General features: G+C 38.0%; 1 protein-coding gene across 1 annotated transcript in view; it reads left to right on the forward strand.

Moving 5' to 3' along the window:
• The window catches only part of Idua (alpha-L-iduronidase), a 193507-nt gene that overhangs the window by 73511 nt on the left and 104489 nt on the right, over positions 1-15507 (forward strand). The window contains exon 4 of the mRNA XM_090374630.1: positions 3933-4126. Coding sequence (XP_090230756.1) covers positions 3933-4126 — 194 coding nt within the window. The remainder of the gene's footprint in view (positions 1-3932; positions 4127-15507) is intronic.

Below are 15507 nucleotides of genomic sequence, written 5' to 3' on the forward strand. Positions count from 1 at the left end.
CCTTTCTGAAACACCCAGCTGATTCAGCTTTGCTAAAAATGAGTCATGACCAGTTAATAAAAACATAGTTTGTAGATTAGGCACAAACCATTTTTCTGATGGAACATCAACAACAGAGGGAAAGAACCTATGAGTTATTTCACCTTTATTTGAGTTAGACCATCTATGATTCCAAAGAGTCATTAAGATAGCTAAGATTCGCTTGGCCTCATTCTTAGGATCATTAGCCAAATCCAACTCAAGATCACGAATAATAAAAGAAGTTCCACACCGAATGTTGAAAGTCATTACTCTGTAAATCAGAAAGAGATCAATTGGCATTTTCCTTGTGACAATCTGTAGTGCATCAGTGGAGACAGTTCTACAAACTAGAGCCATCTTCAGGAGCATCATCCTCTGAATGGAATACAGTTTTTTTATATATTTTTTTAAAATTAACAGTCTATCCAAGCTGAGGTACCGTATGAAACAATAGGAAGGAAAACACAGTCGTAAAGAACAGATAGTGCCCTACCTCTAATATCCCAATCCTTCCTAGTAATTCTTGCTATTGTGTTAACAAATTTTGCAACCTTTTCAGATAGAAAATTGATATGGGTGTCAAATCTAAGACCTCTGTCAATGAAGACTCCAAGGTATTTAATTTTCTTAATGGGCTTTATACTTTCACGGTCAGCACATGAGGTTCTCTACGAACACATAGGTTCCCCTTCAGCAGTAATATTTTTGTTTTTGACCTGAATATTGTTAATTTATGGAAGTCACACCAAGCATTCAGATCTTTTATTATTTCATTAGATCATTGTTCAATTTGTAGCCATGAAGACCCTTCAACTAATATTACCAGGTCATCCACATATGCAATCATATGAACATGACTATATTCCTTTTGTAACCAATCCTCTAATACCAATTTCCACATTAGTGGCCCAAAAACAGATCCCTGCAAACATCCTCGAATAGCAGATTTAGTTACCGAATTCCAACTAGACTTAACTGTAAAAGATCTTTCCTGAAAATAATTCACTATGATACTATAAAACTGATGGGAGCATTTTGCAAGGTGAAGCATCAATAACACTGTCCCAAGAGACATTATCAAAAGCCCCTTCAAAATCAGTGAAAATGCTAAGAACATATTTTGCATTTAAATCACTAACCAATTTAACCAAAAATTTTAAATCATCCTCTGTACCACAACCAGGAGTAAAGCTATATTGCTTATTTGAGAAGCCTAGATTTTCTTTCGTATATTGCAATATTCGCTGTGAAAGCATGCATGCGTTCATAGACCTTGCCCAAACCTGGAAGAAGTGCAATTGGATGATAAGAAGAGGGCTCAGTTTTATGTTTTTCAGCTGACTTCAAAATGATCTTAAGTAGAGCATCCTTCCAAGGTGAGGGTAAAATTCCTTCAAGCAGGCATTTATTGAAAACAAGAAGATGCTCAGGAAACAGTTTGAAGAAACGTTTAATAACTTCCCCTTCAATGAGGTCCATACCGGTACACCTGTTATTACAAATTTTGTTTACAGCTGAATTGAGATCTTCCATTGAAAAATGGTTCCTCTTGAATCTTGCTAACACAACCACAATCTAACTGATCAGTACTGTCAGAATGCTTCACCTCATCCATATGACAAAGAGATCCATTGATAAGGTGATCAAGTATAACATTAATACTGCCAAGCCAGTCTACAGTTTGAGTCTCCACAATGCACAGAACTTATCACATCCCCAGATGGTCTTAATTTGTGTAAACACAACTTATAAACAATACCCCTTGGATCCTCATTATCAGCTGTTTGCACTAAGTTTTTCCATGCATCAAATTTCCTTCTAGCTATTAAACGGGTATATTTTCTTTTGATCAATTTATACTCTGTTTTCAACCTAGCAGTAGAGTCTTTATTATCCCACAGTTTCTGATATTGAAACTTCTTATGTGCCCTGTTGACCTCCCTCCAGAGATCAGTAAGATCAAAGGACCACCATTGCACCAGAGCACGTTCACTGTGCTTTAATTTCATTGACTCCCTTGAGGCATCAAATAACCTCCGTTATAATAATTGAATCAAATCAAATGCATTAATCCTAAGCATTCAGATAGGCAATTCCTTCAGTCAGAGACTGGGATTGTTCAGGGTGCCTTATCTTCTGGGGGAACTACTCTGCGACTTGACTGTATATGCAGCTGAACTTCTTGTATTAATAGTTCTGGATGTTTTCTATCTCTGGGGTTCACCAGTTGTGGGACATCCTGATCGACTGTTATGCATCTTCCTCCTGAATCTCCCATTTTGTGATCTCTTGCATAATTGCTGGAATCTTCAATTTTAGGTCTATCCAGAGGACACAGTTATGGTTAGCTTCTCAGGTTTCCCCAGAAATCCTTGAATGCCTTCTGATTGGGAGGTCTGTTGCCGTCCATCTCCTTTTCTGCACTTTTTCTGTAGAAGGCTTTCTGGGTTTCATCAGATATCCTGTTGTCTATTTTCCTCCGAGCACTCTCCCTGTAACAGCAAAGTCTGTTACTGAGTGCCATGAGTTTCTGCTTGAGGATGTCAAGATATTCTTTGATCCTCTGATTATAGGTCTCATGTTTGCTGTGATGTTATCTTTCTTGAAGATGACCTTAGCTTTTCTGATCAGCTTACTTCTGGTACCCTGTTGGTACTGGGTCAGTTGGCCTATCTTTACTCTTATATCTTCTACTATAGCCTTCTTTCCCAGGCAGGTTGTTCCTTGTCTTTGCATTTTGTGCTATGTTGTTTCTGGTTTCCCTTCCTTTCATCCTGGTGGCTGCTACAGCGGCACAATAAATGGCTGTGCAGATGGTGTCTGGTGTTACTTCATTCATGTTGAGATAATCCAGTATTATTCACCTCTTGAGGTGGTGTGTGACTTGCCAGAGGATTCTGTTGGGTCTCTGCTTCAGTATGGCGTGTGTCTTTATAAGATCCATTTCCTGGAATTGTGCTAGGGCTTTCTTTAACTCTTCTATTCTGGATATTGTTATCCTATCAGTTTCTCATCAGTTCTGGTTTTGATATGCTCATATTCATTGTTGTTTGTAGTTGGTCACTCATATCCTGCTTGATTTTTTCCAAGATTGCAGGACCTATCAGATTGTTTTAGATGAGGTCTATCTCTGGTCTGCTGTTTGCTGTTCGGTGACCTGAACTGTTGGAATTTTTCAACTTCTTGGCGTGTAGTTTTGTCCTATACATTGTTGTGTCTGTTTCTAGTTTCATTACTTTGTAGTATGTTGGCATGGTGAATGTATTCATTTTGATGCTCCACATCATGTGTTTGGCTTCCTTCCTGGGTGGTCACCTGGTGCAGTTGCACAGGAAGCACTTCCAGATAGCTGGACTAGGTGGTTTTTCCCTTCAGTTGTGGTAGCCATGTGGGGGATGACACCACTCACTACACTATCATCCGCTGGAGACTGTTTCCAACTTTTCGAACCATTCCCTCTGCCTATGGCCTGAACATGAGTGACTTGATCCTGCACTACGTTCAATATTTCTACATCTCCTTTTAATCCAGCTGTGGAGGTGGACCTAATTTTAGTTTTGTCTTTTGCATCCAGTGGTGGGTGGTAGTTATGGGCAAAACACCAGATGGCACCACTGTGCCTTAGCTGTGAGGTTTTCTTCCTTTCTAGATTATTATTATATTTATTATTATTATTATTTTTTTTTAATTGGGATGCTGTAAAATTTGTGTCCAGATTCGGAATTAATATAAGAGAATTAATTTAGAAAGTTAAATTTCCTTTATGTTACTAAAACCATGTTGACTTGTGTTATTGGCTTGTATTTTTACAGCTTAGAGAAATGAGTATAGCATTTCCTCAAACATCATATTCATTCCTTTTATTCGGATGAAAATATTTTTTAATAATTCTGTTATAATTTTTCTTTTAGGATCCTACCAAATAAGAAGGTGGTTTATAATTTTACATATCTTGATCATTTGGTGCATATGTTATGGAAATATGGATTAAAACCTGGATTTGAGATAATGGGAAATCCTTCAAAAATTTTTACAGATTTTCAGGATTCTGTTCAGGTTTTCAGGTGGAAACAGTTGGTGGAGATGATAGCCAGAAGATATATGGGTGAGTTCAGTTTTTTTTACATAAAGACTTATTTTGCATGCATTTGCACATGCACGCGCACGCACGCACGCACGCGCACGCGCGCACACACACACACACACACACACACACACACACAAACAGGGCTGGTGTAACTAATATTATTTTTGTACTTGCTTGCATACTAAGCTAATTGACAGAAAACACATTTATCTTCATATTTGTTAGGTACACTAAGAAGACAGTGTAGAGGAGACTCATGTAAACAAAATTTAATTATAAAAAGTTGTCACTGTGGACACTCATGATTGATTGCTTGCAAATGAGAATCATGCATCAGTATAAAGAGTGGTGCTTGTGGCCTTTGAAATTGTGTGCAAGAGTTTTATTTTTTTTATGGTGACCCAAAGTACAAAATGTATTACATTATATTGCACATTTAGTACAGCATGTGGGTCAAAGGTTGAAAAGACTGAAGATAATTTGTTGAAATTGGACTTGAATTTCTTCTAGACTATAATTTTCAGGAAGTACATGGAAAGGCAGTTCATTTCAGAGAACAGAAGTAGAATGGATAAATGATGAAGAGGGAAAGTTAGTTTTGTGAATTGGAGTTGACAACAGTGAATGAATGCTGGCTAATTGAGGCAGAGATGAACCAGATTGGTCCACTTGATATCGATGGTTTTCTACTGTTAGTGATCTTGCACAGGTAGCCGAAAAACTGAATGAGTATTTTGCATCTATGTTCACATGAGGAATTCTGTAGAGATCTGGAGGCTAGAGGTTTATCATACTCTAAATGGAGTTAGATGACTCTGTAATAACTGAGGGCAAAGTGGAGGAGAAATTGGTGAAATTAAACATAAGAAAGGCACCTGGGGTGGATGGGATCTATACTGTTGTATTAAGGGTGGCAGCAGATGAAGTAAGCAAACACTTAGCCATAATTATGAGAGCAACTTTGGATTCAGAGGAGATCCTGTGGACTGGAGATGTGCAAATGTATCCCAAATTCACAAAGGAGGATCAAAGGGTGACACAAGTAATATTACAGACTTGTTAATTTAATTTTTGTTCAGGGGAAAATAATGGAGTCAGTGGTTAAAGAAGCAGTGAAGAATCATGTAGACAAGACTGCATTTATAGTTTAGACACAGCATGGGTTTGTTATGGGGAATTCTTGTTTGACCACTTTGATTGGATACTACAATGTGGTCACAAAGGAACTTGATGCAAAAATAATTTTGATATTATATACTTGGATTTCAGGAAACCCCTTGTTACTGTTGTACATGGAAGACCGCTTTACGAATTGGAGCAATGTGGCATTAAGGGTAAGTTGCCACTATGGATAAAGGGATGGTTGAGTGGGAGAAGACAGAGAGTGATAATCAATGGACACTGTTCTTCCTGAACTAATGTTATTAGTGGAGTTCCCCAGGGTTTGGTATTGGGCCCATTGTTGTTTTCTATGTTTATCAATGATATTGATGAATGTATATCAGGCTTAATGTCCAAGTTTGCAGATGATACAAAGGATGGCAGGGTTGTTAATGACAGTATGCTACTGCAACAGGATCTAGAAAAGTTGGGTAGATGGGCTGAGAGGTGGCAACTGAAGTTTAATATTGACAAATGCAAAGTACTGCATATCATCATCATCATCAGCCATTTTCAGTCCAATTCAGAATGAAAGCCTCTCTAGCAACTTTTCAGTTCCTTCTGTTTTGTGCAATGGCCATCCATTTACTGCCCACGAACTCTTGACCTTCATCTGTCCATCTCTGATGTCTTCCAGGTTTTTTCCTCTTGGGTACCATTCTGTTATCATCTTAGTCCATCTGTCTTCATAACTTCGAGCTATGTGTCCTGCGCAAGTCTATTTCATTTCTTTTAGTTTTGATATTAATATCCTTTTCTTAAGTTTCTTGCTTAATCCATGTATTTCTCTTCTTATCCAACAGTCTTATTCCTAATATAATTCATTCCATTCTTCACTGTGTAGTCTTCAGCTTCTCTTCCATTCTTTTGGTGAGTGCCCAAGTTTCACTTCCATAAGTCATGGTGGGGGTACTTGGTTCATTATTTTACATTTCAGACAAATTAGGATATTGCTCCTCAGTATGTGACTATATTTCCCGAATGCTATCCATCTGGAAGTTATTCTTCTCTCGACTTCCAGCCATTTATCATTATTACAGCTAATGACTTGTCCAAGATATGTATATGAATCCACCTTTTCAAATTCTGCTCTTTCAATAATTATATCCCTTCCTGGGACATACTTGTTTATCATTACTTTTATTTTAATCAGATTCATCTTTAGTCCGAAATCCTTACTAACTCTGCATAACTGATTAAGATTTTCCTCTAATTCTTCAGGATCATAATCACAATAATCAGGGCTTATAATCACAACATCATATGCAAATCGTAAATGGTTTAGGTACTCTCCATTCACATTGACTCCTTTCTGCAACCAGTCCAATCTTCTGAAAGCTTCTTCAAGGGCAGCAGTAAAAAACTTCAGAGATATTGTCTCATTGTTGAACTCCTTTCTCAATTTTAAATTTGTTACTGTCTTTGTCTAGTCTAATAAAGGAGGAAAATTAGAAAATATTCTTTCTAATCTGGCAGTAATGACCCTTGTGAACAACTTGTAGATTTTGGACAACAAGCTAATTGGTCTATAATTTCTGATTTTATCTCCTTTCTTATGTAGCAAAATTATGATTGCATTATTCCACTCCTTAGACGTCATGCCTTTCCTAATGTATTTTGTGAAGAGTTGCCAGTTTCTGTGTCATGTCTCTTTTTTTTTTAATTTTAACAACTCTACAGTAACTTCATCTTCACCTGGGGCTTTTTGATTCTTCATTTTCTTCAATGCATGTTCTACCTCATCAGGAAGGATATCAGGTATGTCGTATGTTCTCAGTTTGTGATCCATCTTCCCCGCTGCTGGCATCATTCCCTTGCTTCTTATATAATACTTTATAGTAGTCTTCTGCTATTTGAATTATGCCTTCTCTGCTTTATAAGTACACCATCACTATTCTTCAGATTCAGTATCATTTGCCTTTCTGTATTACTGCTCATGACTGCTGATTTAAATCCTTTATTTTCCCTTAATGCTTGTTCTACTTTTCTTGTGTTAAATTTTCTTGTCATCCAGATCTGAGTGGCTTTGTTAACAAATAGAATAACAAATGGCTCAGCTTTGTCCTTGTCAGTGTCATCTTCAGTTCACCATGAAAAGTGTTTCTCAACTAATTTTTTCTTCTTTGGATTTCTTTTTACCGATAGGTTTCTTGGGCTTTATCACCTTCAGAAAGTTGTTTTATCCCTCATCAATATCTTGGTCCTTAAAGGTCTGCAGAAGCTCAAACTTGTTTCTAAGTTCCAGTACATATTGCTTTTTCTCTTCTGTTATCTCAAAGAACCTCGTATTATTTACTTGAGTCATTTTTTTTCTTTCTTTTTTTACATCTATATCCAATGTGCATCTTTCCATTCTGTGATCACTTCCAACATTTACCTTGTTTAGGATGGTAACATTGTTCACAGTATATCTTCTGTTAGTGAGGATGAAGTCAATTTCATTAGTTGTTAATCCATTTGGGCTCTTTCATGTTCACTTTCTGTTAACCCTTTTCTTGAAAAAAAGTGTTCATTACTGACATTCCTCAAAATTCGACAAATTCCACAAGTGTTTCACCTCTTTCATTTCTTTCACCAATTCCAAAATTTCCTATAGTTTTCATTTCTGTGATATTTTGCCTCTTTCCAACCTTTGCATTGAAGTCCACCATAATGATGGTGTAGTGTTTTCTGTTCATCTAGAAGTCTCTCAATTTCAGTGTACATTTCTGCAGCCTCTTCATCATCATGACTCGATGTTGGTGCATATATCATTATAACTTTTAGTTTGTACCACCTAGAAATCTTGAGTAGTAGTTTTGACACTCTTGGTGATCTACTGTTGAATTCCAAAATGTTGTTTTTAATGTCTTTATGGACCAGAATGCCAATTCCGCCTTCACTCATTTTGCTGTTTCCATTGGTATATAGCAGATTTCCACTTAATAAACTTGTAAGTCAGGGGTCGGCAACCTAAAGCTGGATCTGGCACGCACACTAAATCATCTGCCCCATAGTCCCAAAAAGAAATATCATATTAACTTGTCCCGCAGTGACAAGTTAATATGATATTATGTTAATATGATATAATATGATCTAAAAAATAATTCAAGTTTGTAATTCTATCTCAGGATTGATATAGAACTGCAGTATTTTAATAAATTGTAATGATTTGGGCAGTGTTACGAGCCCATATATAAATATACATTTATGTTAATAAGTCAAAAAAATAATTATCTAAAATAGAAATAAAAACTAAGCATTTAGATTTTTATGATCAGTTTAGATCTCCCATAGCTCCCGTTTTCCATGTTACAGTGGCTGACTGCACCATGGCTTGTGTTGCATCAGCCGCACTTGGCGTGGAAGGAGCTTGCATAGAGGGATGTCTGCCGTTCTTGCCGATACCTTTTTTTTTTTCTTTTTTTTTTTTATGAAAACCCCAAACATGAGAGTTACTAGAACCTATAATACTTAGTACTGTGCATGGGTTAGAGGTTGACAAGACGAGAGAAAATATTTGTTGACATTAGACTTGAACTTCTGTAGACTGTAATTTTCAGGAAACGTATGAAGGACAGTTGTTCTGGAAAATGGCAGTTGAATGAATAAACGAGGAAGATGAAAAGTTGGTTCTGTTTGAAGTTGGACAGTAAATGGATGTTGGCTGTGGCAGAATGTGTTCAGACTGTTTTGAAAGACAGAGCAGGAATTATAGAAGCCAATTCAGAAGAACAGTGCCCGTGGAAGTATCTATAGAAAAGGCATGCAGCAGAAACAAAACATCTATGAGACAGAGAGTGGAGAGAGTCTGTTAGAGACTAGTGCTTAATTAACCAAACTGCCCTCTTCTGAATGGAATCTAGAAGCCCTAGAAGAGGTTTTGGGGGCACCACACCAGGTGTGATTACAATATTCCATGGTAGTGCAGATTTGTGGTTTGTACAGAGTGAACAGCTGTTTGGAAGAAAAGTAACACCAAGAACGAAAGAGAAAACCAAGTTTTTCAGATGCAGAGGAAGCAATATTTGAAATGTGCTTGTGCCAAAAGAGATTAGAAGTCAGAGTAATCCGCAGTCATCTTCCCTAGAAATCGAAGTGTCACCAAAGATAAGCAAAGGAGCAGAAGAATCCTTCTTGCAAGATATAAGACAGGATGAGTTTTAGAAGGATTGAAATCAACTAAGTTGACAATGCCCCACTGGAGAATTACTTGGAGATCGGTATTTAAGGAGTCCATAGCCAAGTGGTCAGCAGTAGCACACGCGCTTTGAATAGACCGGGGTTCAAGCCCCTGACTGCTGAATACGGTCGATCTCCCAACCCGCACTGGACCAGCGTGGCAGATTATGGTCCATTTCCCTCAGCATGAATTGTTGAGGAGGCTTCCATCCTGCAGTGGGTTGATAATGGCTACACTTTACTTTACTTTATTTAAGGAATTGTAGCGGATATTCGAGAAGTTGAAGCTGATTGAGCTGGGCCAAGTTTCTCAAAATGGAAAGTGGAATGCAATGTGCTATCATCAGCAAAACTATGGATAGGATTTCCAGTCAATAGGAGGTCATTAATATACGAGAGGAAAGGAGTGGGGGAAAGAACTGAACACGATCGAAAGCCTTTGAGATGTCAAGAGCAATTGCTTGAGTTTCAACAAACTTTTCCATTGAATTAGTCCATAAATGGGCCAGAATAAGCCAGAATATTACCAGTGTATCGACACAGACAGAATCCATAGTGGCGATCGTTGATCAGACGGAAGGTTTCTGGGTAAATTAAGAGTTGGCAGAAATTGATTTCTCCATTACTTTAGAAAGAGTAGAAGTAATTGCAATGGGACGATAATCTGATGGAAGGGATTTGTCACCCCTTTTTGAAACTGCCTGGATATGAGCAAATTTCCAAGCAGAAGGAAAAGCACCTTTGGAATAAGAAAGTGAACAGGAGTAATTTCGGGAGTACAGGTTTTGAGAACAAGTGGAGAAATACCATCAGGACCTGGAGCTTTCTTAGCATCAAGATTCGTCAAAATCCTTCTGACATCATTTTGATGGAAGACCACAGAAGGTACTGAATGGAGTATGGTGGGAATAGCAATGAGAAAAAGACTCCATTGGAGAAGCGACAATCACCAAGTTGTGATCTGAGGTGCCTAAAGGACCACTCACTTCAACTGTATATTTAGAAGAATTGTACGAACAGCTGGGTCGGTGTGACTAGAAAATGGAAGCGAGTTGGAGTTGTGAATATTAAAGTCACCAAGGAAAATTACCTCACTGTTAGGAAAGTTGGACTGGAGAAAGTCAAGGTGCAAAGAGAGGAAGTCAAAGAGTTCCATGTGATTAGTGGAGTTGGGAGAACGGTACAGACAACAGATGAAATTGCAGAATGAGGTAGAGAGATTTTAAGCCAGAAAAGATTGAAAAGAGGAGAGTCCAAATTACCAAGTCTCTGACAGGGAATATCGGAACGGACATATGCACAAGTACCACCTTTGAGGCGAAAGGAATTGTACAACGAATAATTTGGGCAATTGAGATGAGCAGTGGTTGAACCAACCAATAACTGAGCTTCTGTCAGAAAAAGTACATGGGGTTTCGCAGACTGTAAGTGAAAATGGACATCATTGAAATTAGAACTGAGACCATGTATATTTGTGAAATGAACCAGCAAGTGTTCGGGTGGTTTAGGTCTTTTCGCAGATAAGCTTACTCTATTAGTTAGACAGTTCAAAGTGTATTCAGTTGTAAGAAAAGGTGGGGGGGGAGGACATGTATGAAGTAATGAAATTTATGGATATATGACATACATATGGTAAGAATATACCCAGATCCTTGACATAACGTGGCCATGACAATGCCCACTCCCCATACACACTACTTGGACTCCCTCCAGTCACTATCTGGCAGAGTAGAGGCAGCAAGATTATACACTAGCTGATCTGGAAGCCTCCTAAAGAGTCACCAATATGTTCAGTCCGGTGTACTACCTAGCGGCCGGTCTGCGAATGCCGTTTTAGAGCTGCACCCTCGAAATATAAGGAAGTTTGGATCATGCCAAGGTATTCATCATAACCTCAAAGGACATCAATAATACTGCATGATGGAAGACATAGGTGAGTGTTGACCGAAACTTTGCTCTGGAGACTAAAGATGGGTTTCACCTCTTCAAGCCTCCAATAAGTAAAGTGGTGGTATTGCACTGGTTGATGAGAGTCATCTACCACCTAGTATTGCCTGGTAACACAGAGAGGCCGCATTCCTCCGTGTTGTGTGGGCACCACAACTCGACCCCCGCTTACGTTGTTTAACACCTGGGTAGTCACCCACAGTGCGCTTGCACATGAGGATTATACCCAGGATTACTAACAGTCCCACCATCGTGAAGGTGGAAGCATTAGACCATACTACTGGTGAGATGATTACTGATGATACCCATCATCTCAGCAAGATCTCGAACCAGCCTACATACCAACCCTGATGGTCAGAGTATGGAAGCAAAGGTCACCCACTTCTTCAACTACACAAGTACCTCGGATCTAGGATAAAACCTTGGCACCCGTAGCATGGTCTGGCGATAGGTATCGGCTAGATCCTGAACCAGCCTGCACACCAACCCTGATGTCAGGAGTATGGCAGCAAAGGTTCACGCCAGGATTGTAAGAACCCCTAATCCAGGATAAGAAACTTGACGCTATCCTGTTAGCTGACTGAGTTAATCCCTCTTCTATAAATTTAACTTCTGGCAGCCTCTTGCCTGTATGCACTTCAGGTTTCTGGAGCATCAGCAGGACAGGATGGTCTGTCAGCTGGTAAGAATTTAAACCCATTTTATCTCTTTGTAATTTAATTTAACTTAAATTTCGTATTGTAAATGGTAATTCAAAACTTAATACCTTAGAACAATTATTTTGAAATTGTAATTGTAATTGTATTGTTAGTAATTGCAATATTCTAATTTAGTCAAATTTGTAACTCTTTTTATTTTCTGTTCCTCCAAAAGGTTGGTCCAATGATGGGTATCGGTAAGATACCTGAAACGTCACCATAATGTATAGTAATGTAGGCAAACAGCCTAATAAACCATATCATTATTTTTCATGTGGTATAAGAGTGGTTGTTATATAATAATAAAGTTAATGGAAAACAGCCACATAGCATCCATCCCTAACTATATTACAATTTACACTGGTGTTCAAAGAAAGTGTCACCTAGGAATTTCACATTTCTAACCCTTTTTTGCAATGGTATGTTACATTAATGACTAGCATCACAAATAGAAATATAAACAAAAGATATTTATTAATAGTTAAGGCAAACCTAAGTAATATTTGACAGGTGCTCTCAAAATATTCCAAAATGAGCATTTGCAACCTTTATACAACAGTTTTGGTAAACACGATAATTATGGCTGAAATGTTATCAGAAACCCTTAGTTTGCTTCAGTTTATCATTTTAAATGGAAAACAAAATGAAAAGTTCACCAGTTGCAAACTAATATTTAGTTGAACCGCCTGTGGCCAGATGACATTGACAAGATCAATTTCTAAAGATAATCAACTGATAGTTCGTGGTTCCAAACACAAATTATGACTTCCTGAAGTTTACGAAGGGTCTGTGGTTTCTTTCTGGCAACTGCAGATTCCACACAATGCCAACAGTTCTCTATAGGAATCAGATCCGGACTGTTTCCTGGCCGGCTAACAGTTGTAATGGACCATTCTTCCAATCATTTTTTCACCTGTAACAAATGTAAACACATTACTGTCGAACCTCTAATGCAGAATTGAAGCTAAAGTAACAACAGAAGTGCCTACTTACATTTTTTGTCCGATGATAAGAAGCAGAGTCGTCCTGAAAGATGCAGTTACTTGGCTTGGCAGGTTGAAATGGTCTCTAATGGTTGGCAGCAATTTGCCTTCAAAGATAGCCAGGTATCCATTGGCATTTACAGAACCTTTTATAAACTGCAGGTGACCTACTCCGTGATACGAAATTCACCCCCATATCATTTGGCTGGTAGGGAAATTCACTGTAGACGCCATACAGTCTGAATGGTATTCTTCACCACGTCTACAGCGAATCGTTTGTCTCCCATCAGAGCCATACAGGTTGGATTTCTTCTCATCCGAGAAAATAACTGACTTCCACTGCTTGGGAGTCCATTTGCCATGCTCCTTACATCAAATTAATCAGAACTTTTTAATTTTTTGTGTGAGGAGGGACTTGTTTGCATCTGGTTTCTTTTTTCCTATCAGCAGAACCAGTATTCTTGAGTTTGGAAAGAAATCTACTCACTGTCAACTGATTACAAAGCACTCTATAAGCAGTATGACGGGAAGAACATCCTTCCTCACATAAAGCAACAATAGCACACTTTCTTCATGGCATCAACTGCACGTAACTTGCCATCCTGACACAGGCAAGGAATGACTGCAATTCTTGCAGAGCATGCTTATATAGCCGAAAGTAACAGTTGATGCAATATTACATCATCGCCTACGCATGTCAATCTTATCTGATGCAATCTTATGAAATATTGCCTATACTTACGTTATTCGGACAACAATTACAATTTTAAGGGGTGATACACTTTCTTTGAACACCAGTGTATAATTTAAATTTTGTGTTTAATTAAAATTAGAGATATGAGTTTTTGTAAAAAGCAATACTTTGTAATAATAAATAATATTTATAACTTATCAATTTTCTGTTGCCTTTCATAACAGAAATTGGTGTAAGAGTAGATTGCTGTTAAGAGTGATTTGTGAGAACATAAATTTTGTGAAAATACTCTCATCATTATTTTTTTGGTATTATATACTTTTCTGTAACTTTTTATAACAACCACTAAAATTCTAGCTATGATTATGATGATGAGTGTCATAATAGTCATAGCAATAGTAATGTTCAATTTTTTTTTTCTTTAGTGAACCCCAATGGCAACAAAATGCAGGAAGTTGGATGCTGAGTGCCGAGTTTTCCCAAGACATTTGGACAGAAAAATCCTTTTTTACACAACACTTTGTCATGCCCATATGCCTAATTTGCCATACAAGTGCTGCTGTGAATAAGGAGTTCAACCTCAAGCAGTACTATAAGACAAAACATCCAAAATTTAGAGAATTTAATGGGTGAGAAGGAAGGTTGAATTATATAAACTTAAATTGAACCTAGAAAAATAAATTTTGGTATTCAAGAAACAAAGTGCAGAATCAGAAAGAAATACACATGGCAGCTATGCGGTGACAAAAGTAGATAGCAGAAAATTTGAAGCCTTTCACTGATGGGGATTTTGTGACGGTGCTTAATAACAATTGTAGACATTCCATGTCCCATGAAAAAGACTTTATTTTCAAATGTGTCAGTCTCTCTGCAAGAACAGTTATTTGATGAATAGAAGAAATGTCAATCGATGTGAAAAATTGTTTAAAGGATTACTGCAAAAATTTTCAGTTCTTCTCAATAGTGCTCGATGAGAATAGAGATACCAAAGACAATGCTCAGCTTGCAGTATTTGTATATGGAGTAAATTCAAATTTCGACATTCTTGAGGAGTTTGTTCAATTGGTGCCTATCAAGGGCACTACCACAGGAGTAGACATTTTTGAAGCATTGCTGAAGTGTACTGCAGATATGAAGCTGGATCTATCAAAGCTAGTATGCATAACAACCGATGGAGTGCCGGCAATGGTTGGAGAAAAGAAAGGTGTTGTGGCTCTGCTTTAAAGACACATGGAAGGCCTCAGAATTAAACACAAAGTCCAAAAAATGCACTGCATAATCCACCAGGAAGCATTGTGCACTAGGTCTTCAAAGTTGAAGGATGTGATGGACGTAGTGGTGAGGGCAGTAAACCTGATCTTGTCTTGGGGATTAAACCATCATCAGTTTCAAGAACTTTTGTCAGAAGCAGACTCAGTATGAGGACCTGCTCTACTCCTGCAACATTCACTGGCTCAGTCAAGGCACAATGTTAGGAAGAGTATACGCTCTGTGGGATGAAATAGCTATGTTCCTTGAGAGTAAAATTGCGAATGCCTCAAAATTTTGTGATCCCAAATGGCGTTCACATCTGGCATTTCTGGTGGATTTAACATCCCATTTAAACAACTTGAATTTGCAGCTTCAGGGAAGTAATCAAGTAATCTACTAATACATGAGATGTGTGGATACATCTTCGCTTTCCAAAGAAAATTACAACTGTGGGAATGTGTCAGCTTGAGAAATGAAACTACATTCATTTCTCTAAACTCCAGG

Source organism: Mastigoproctus giganteus, chromosome 5 (assembly GCF_048544385.1).
Source record: "Mastigoproctus giganteus isolate SK-2022 chromosome 5, ASM4854438v1, whole genome shotgun sequence".
NCBI classification, from domain to species: Eukaryota; Metazoa; Arthropoda; class Arachnida; order Uropygi; family Thelyphonidae; genus Mastigoproctus; species Mastigoproctus giganteus.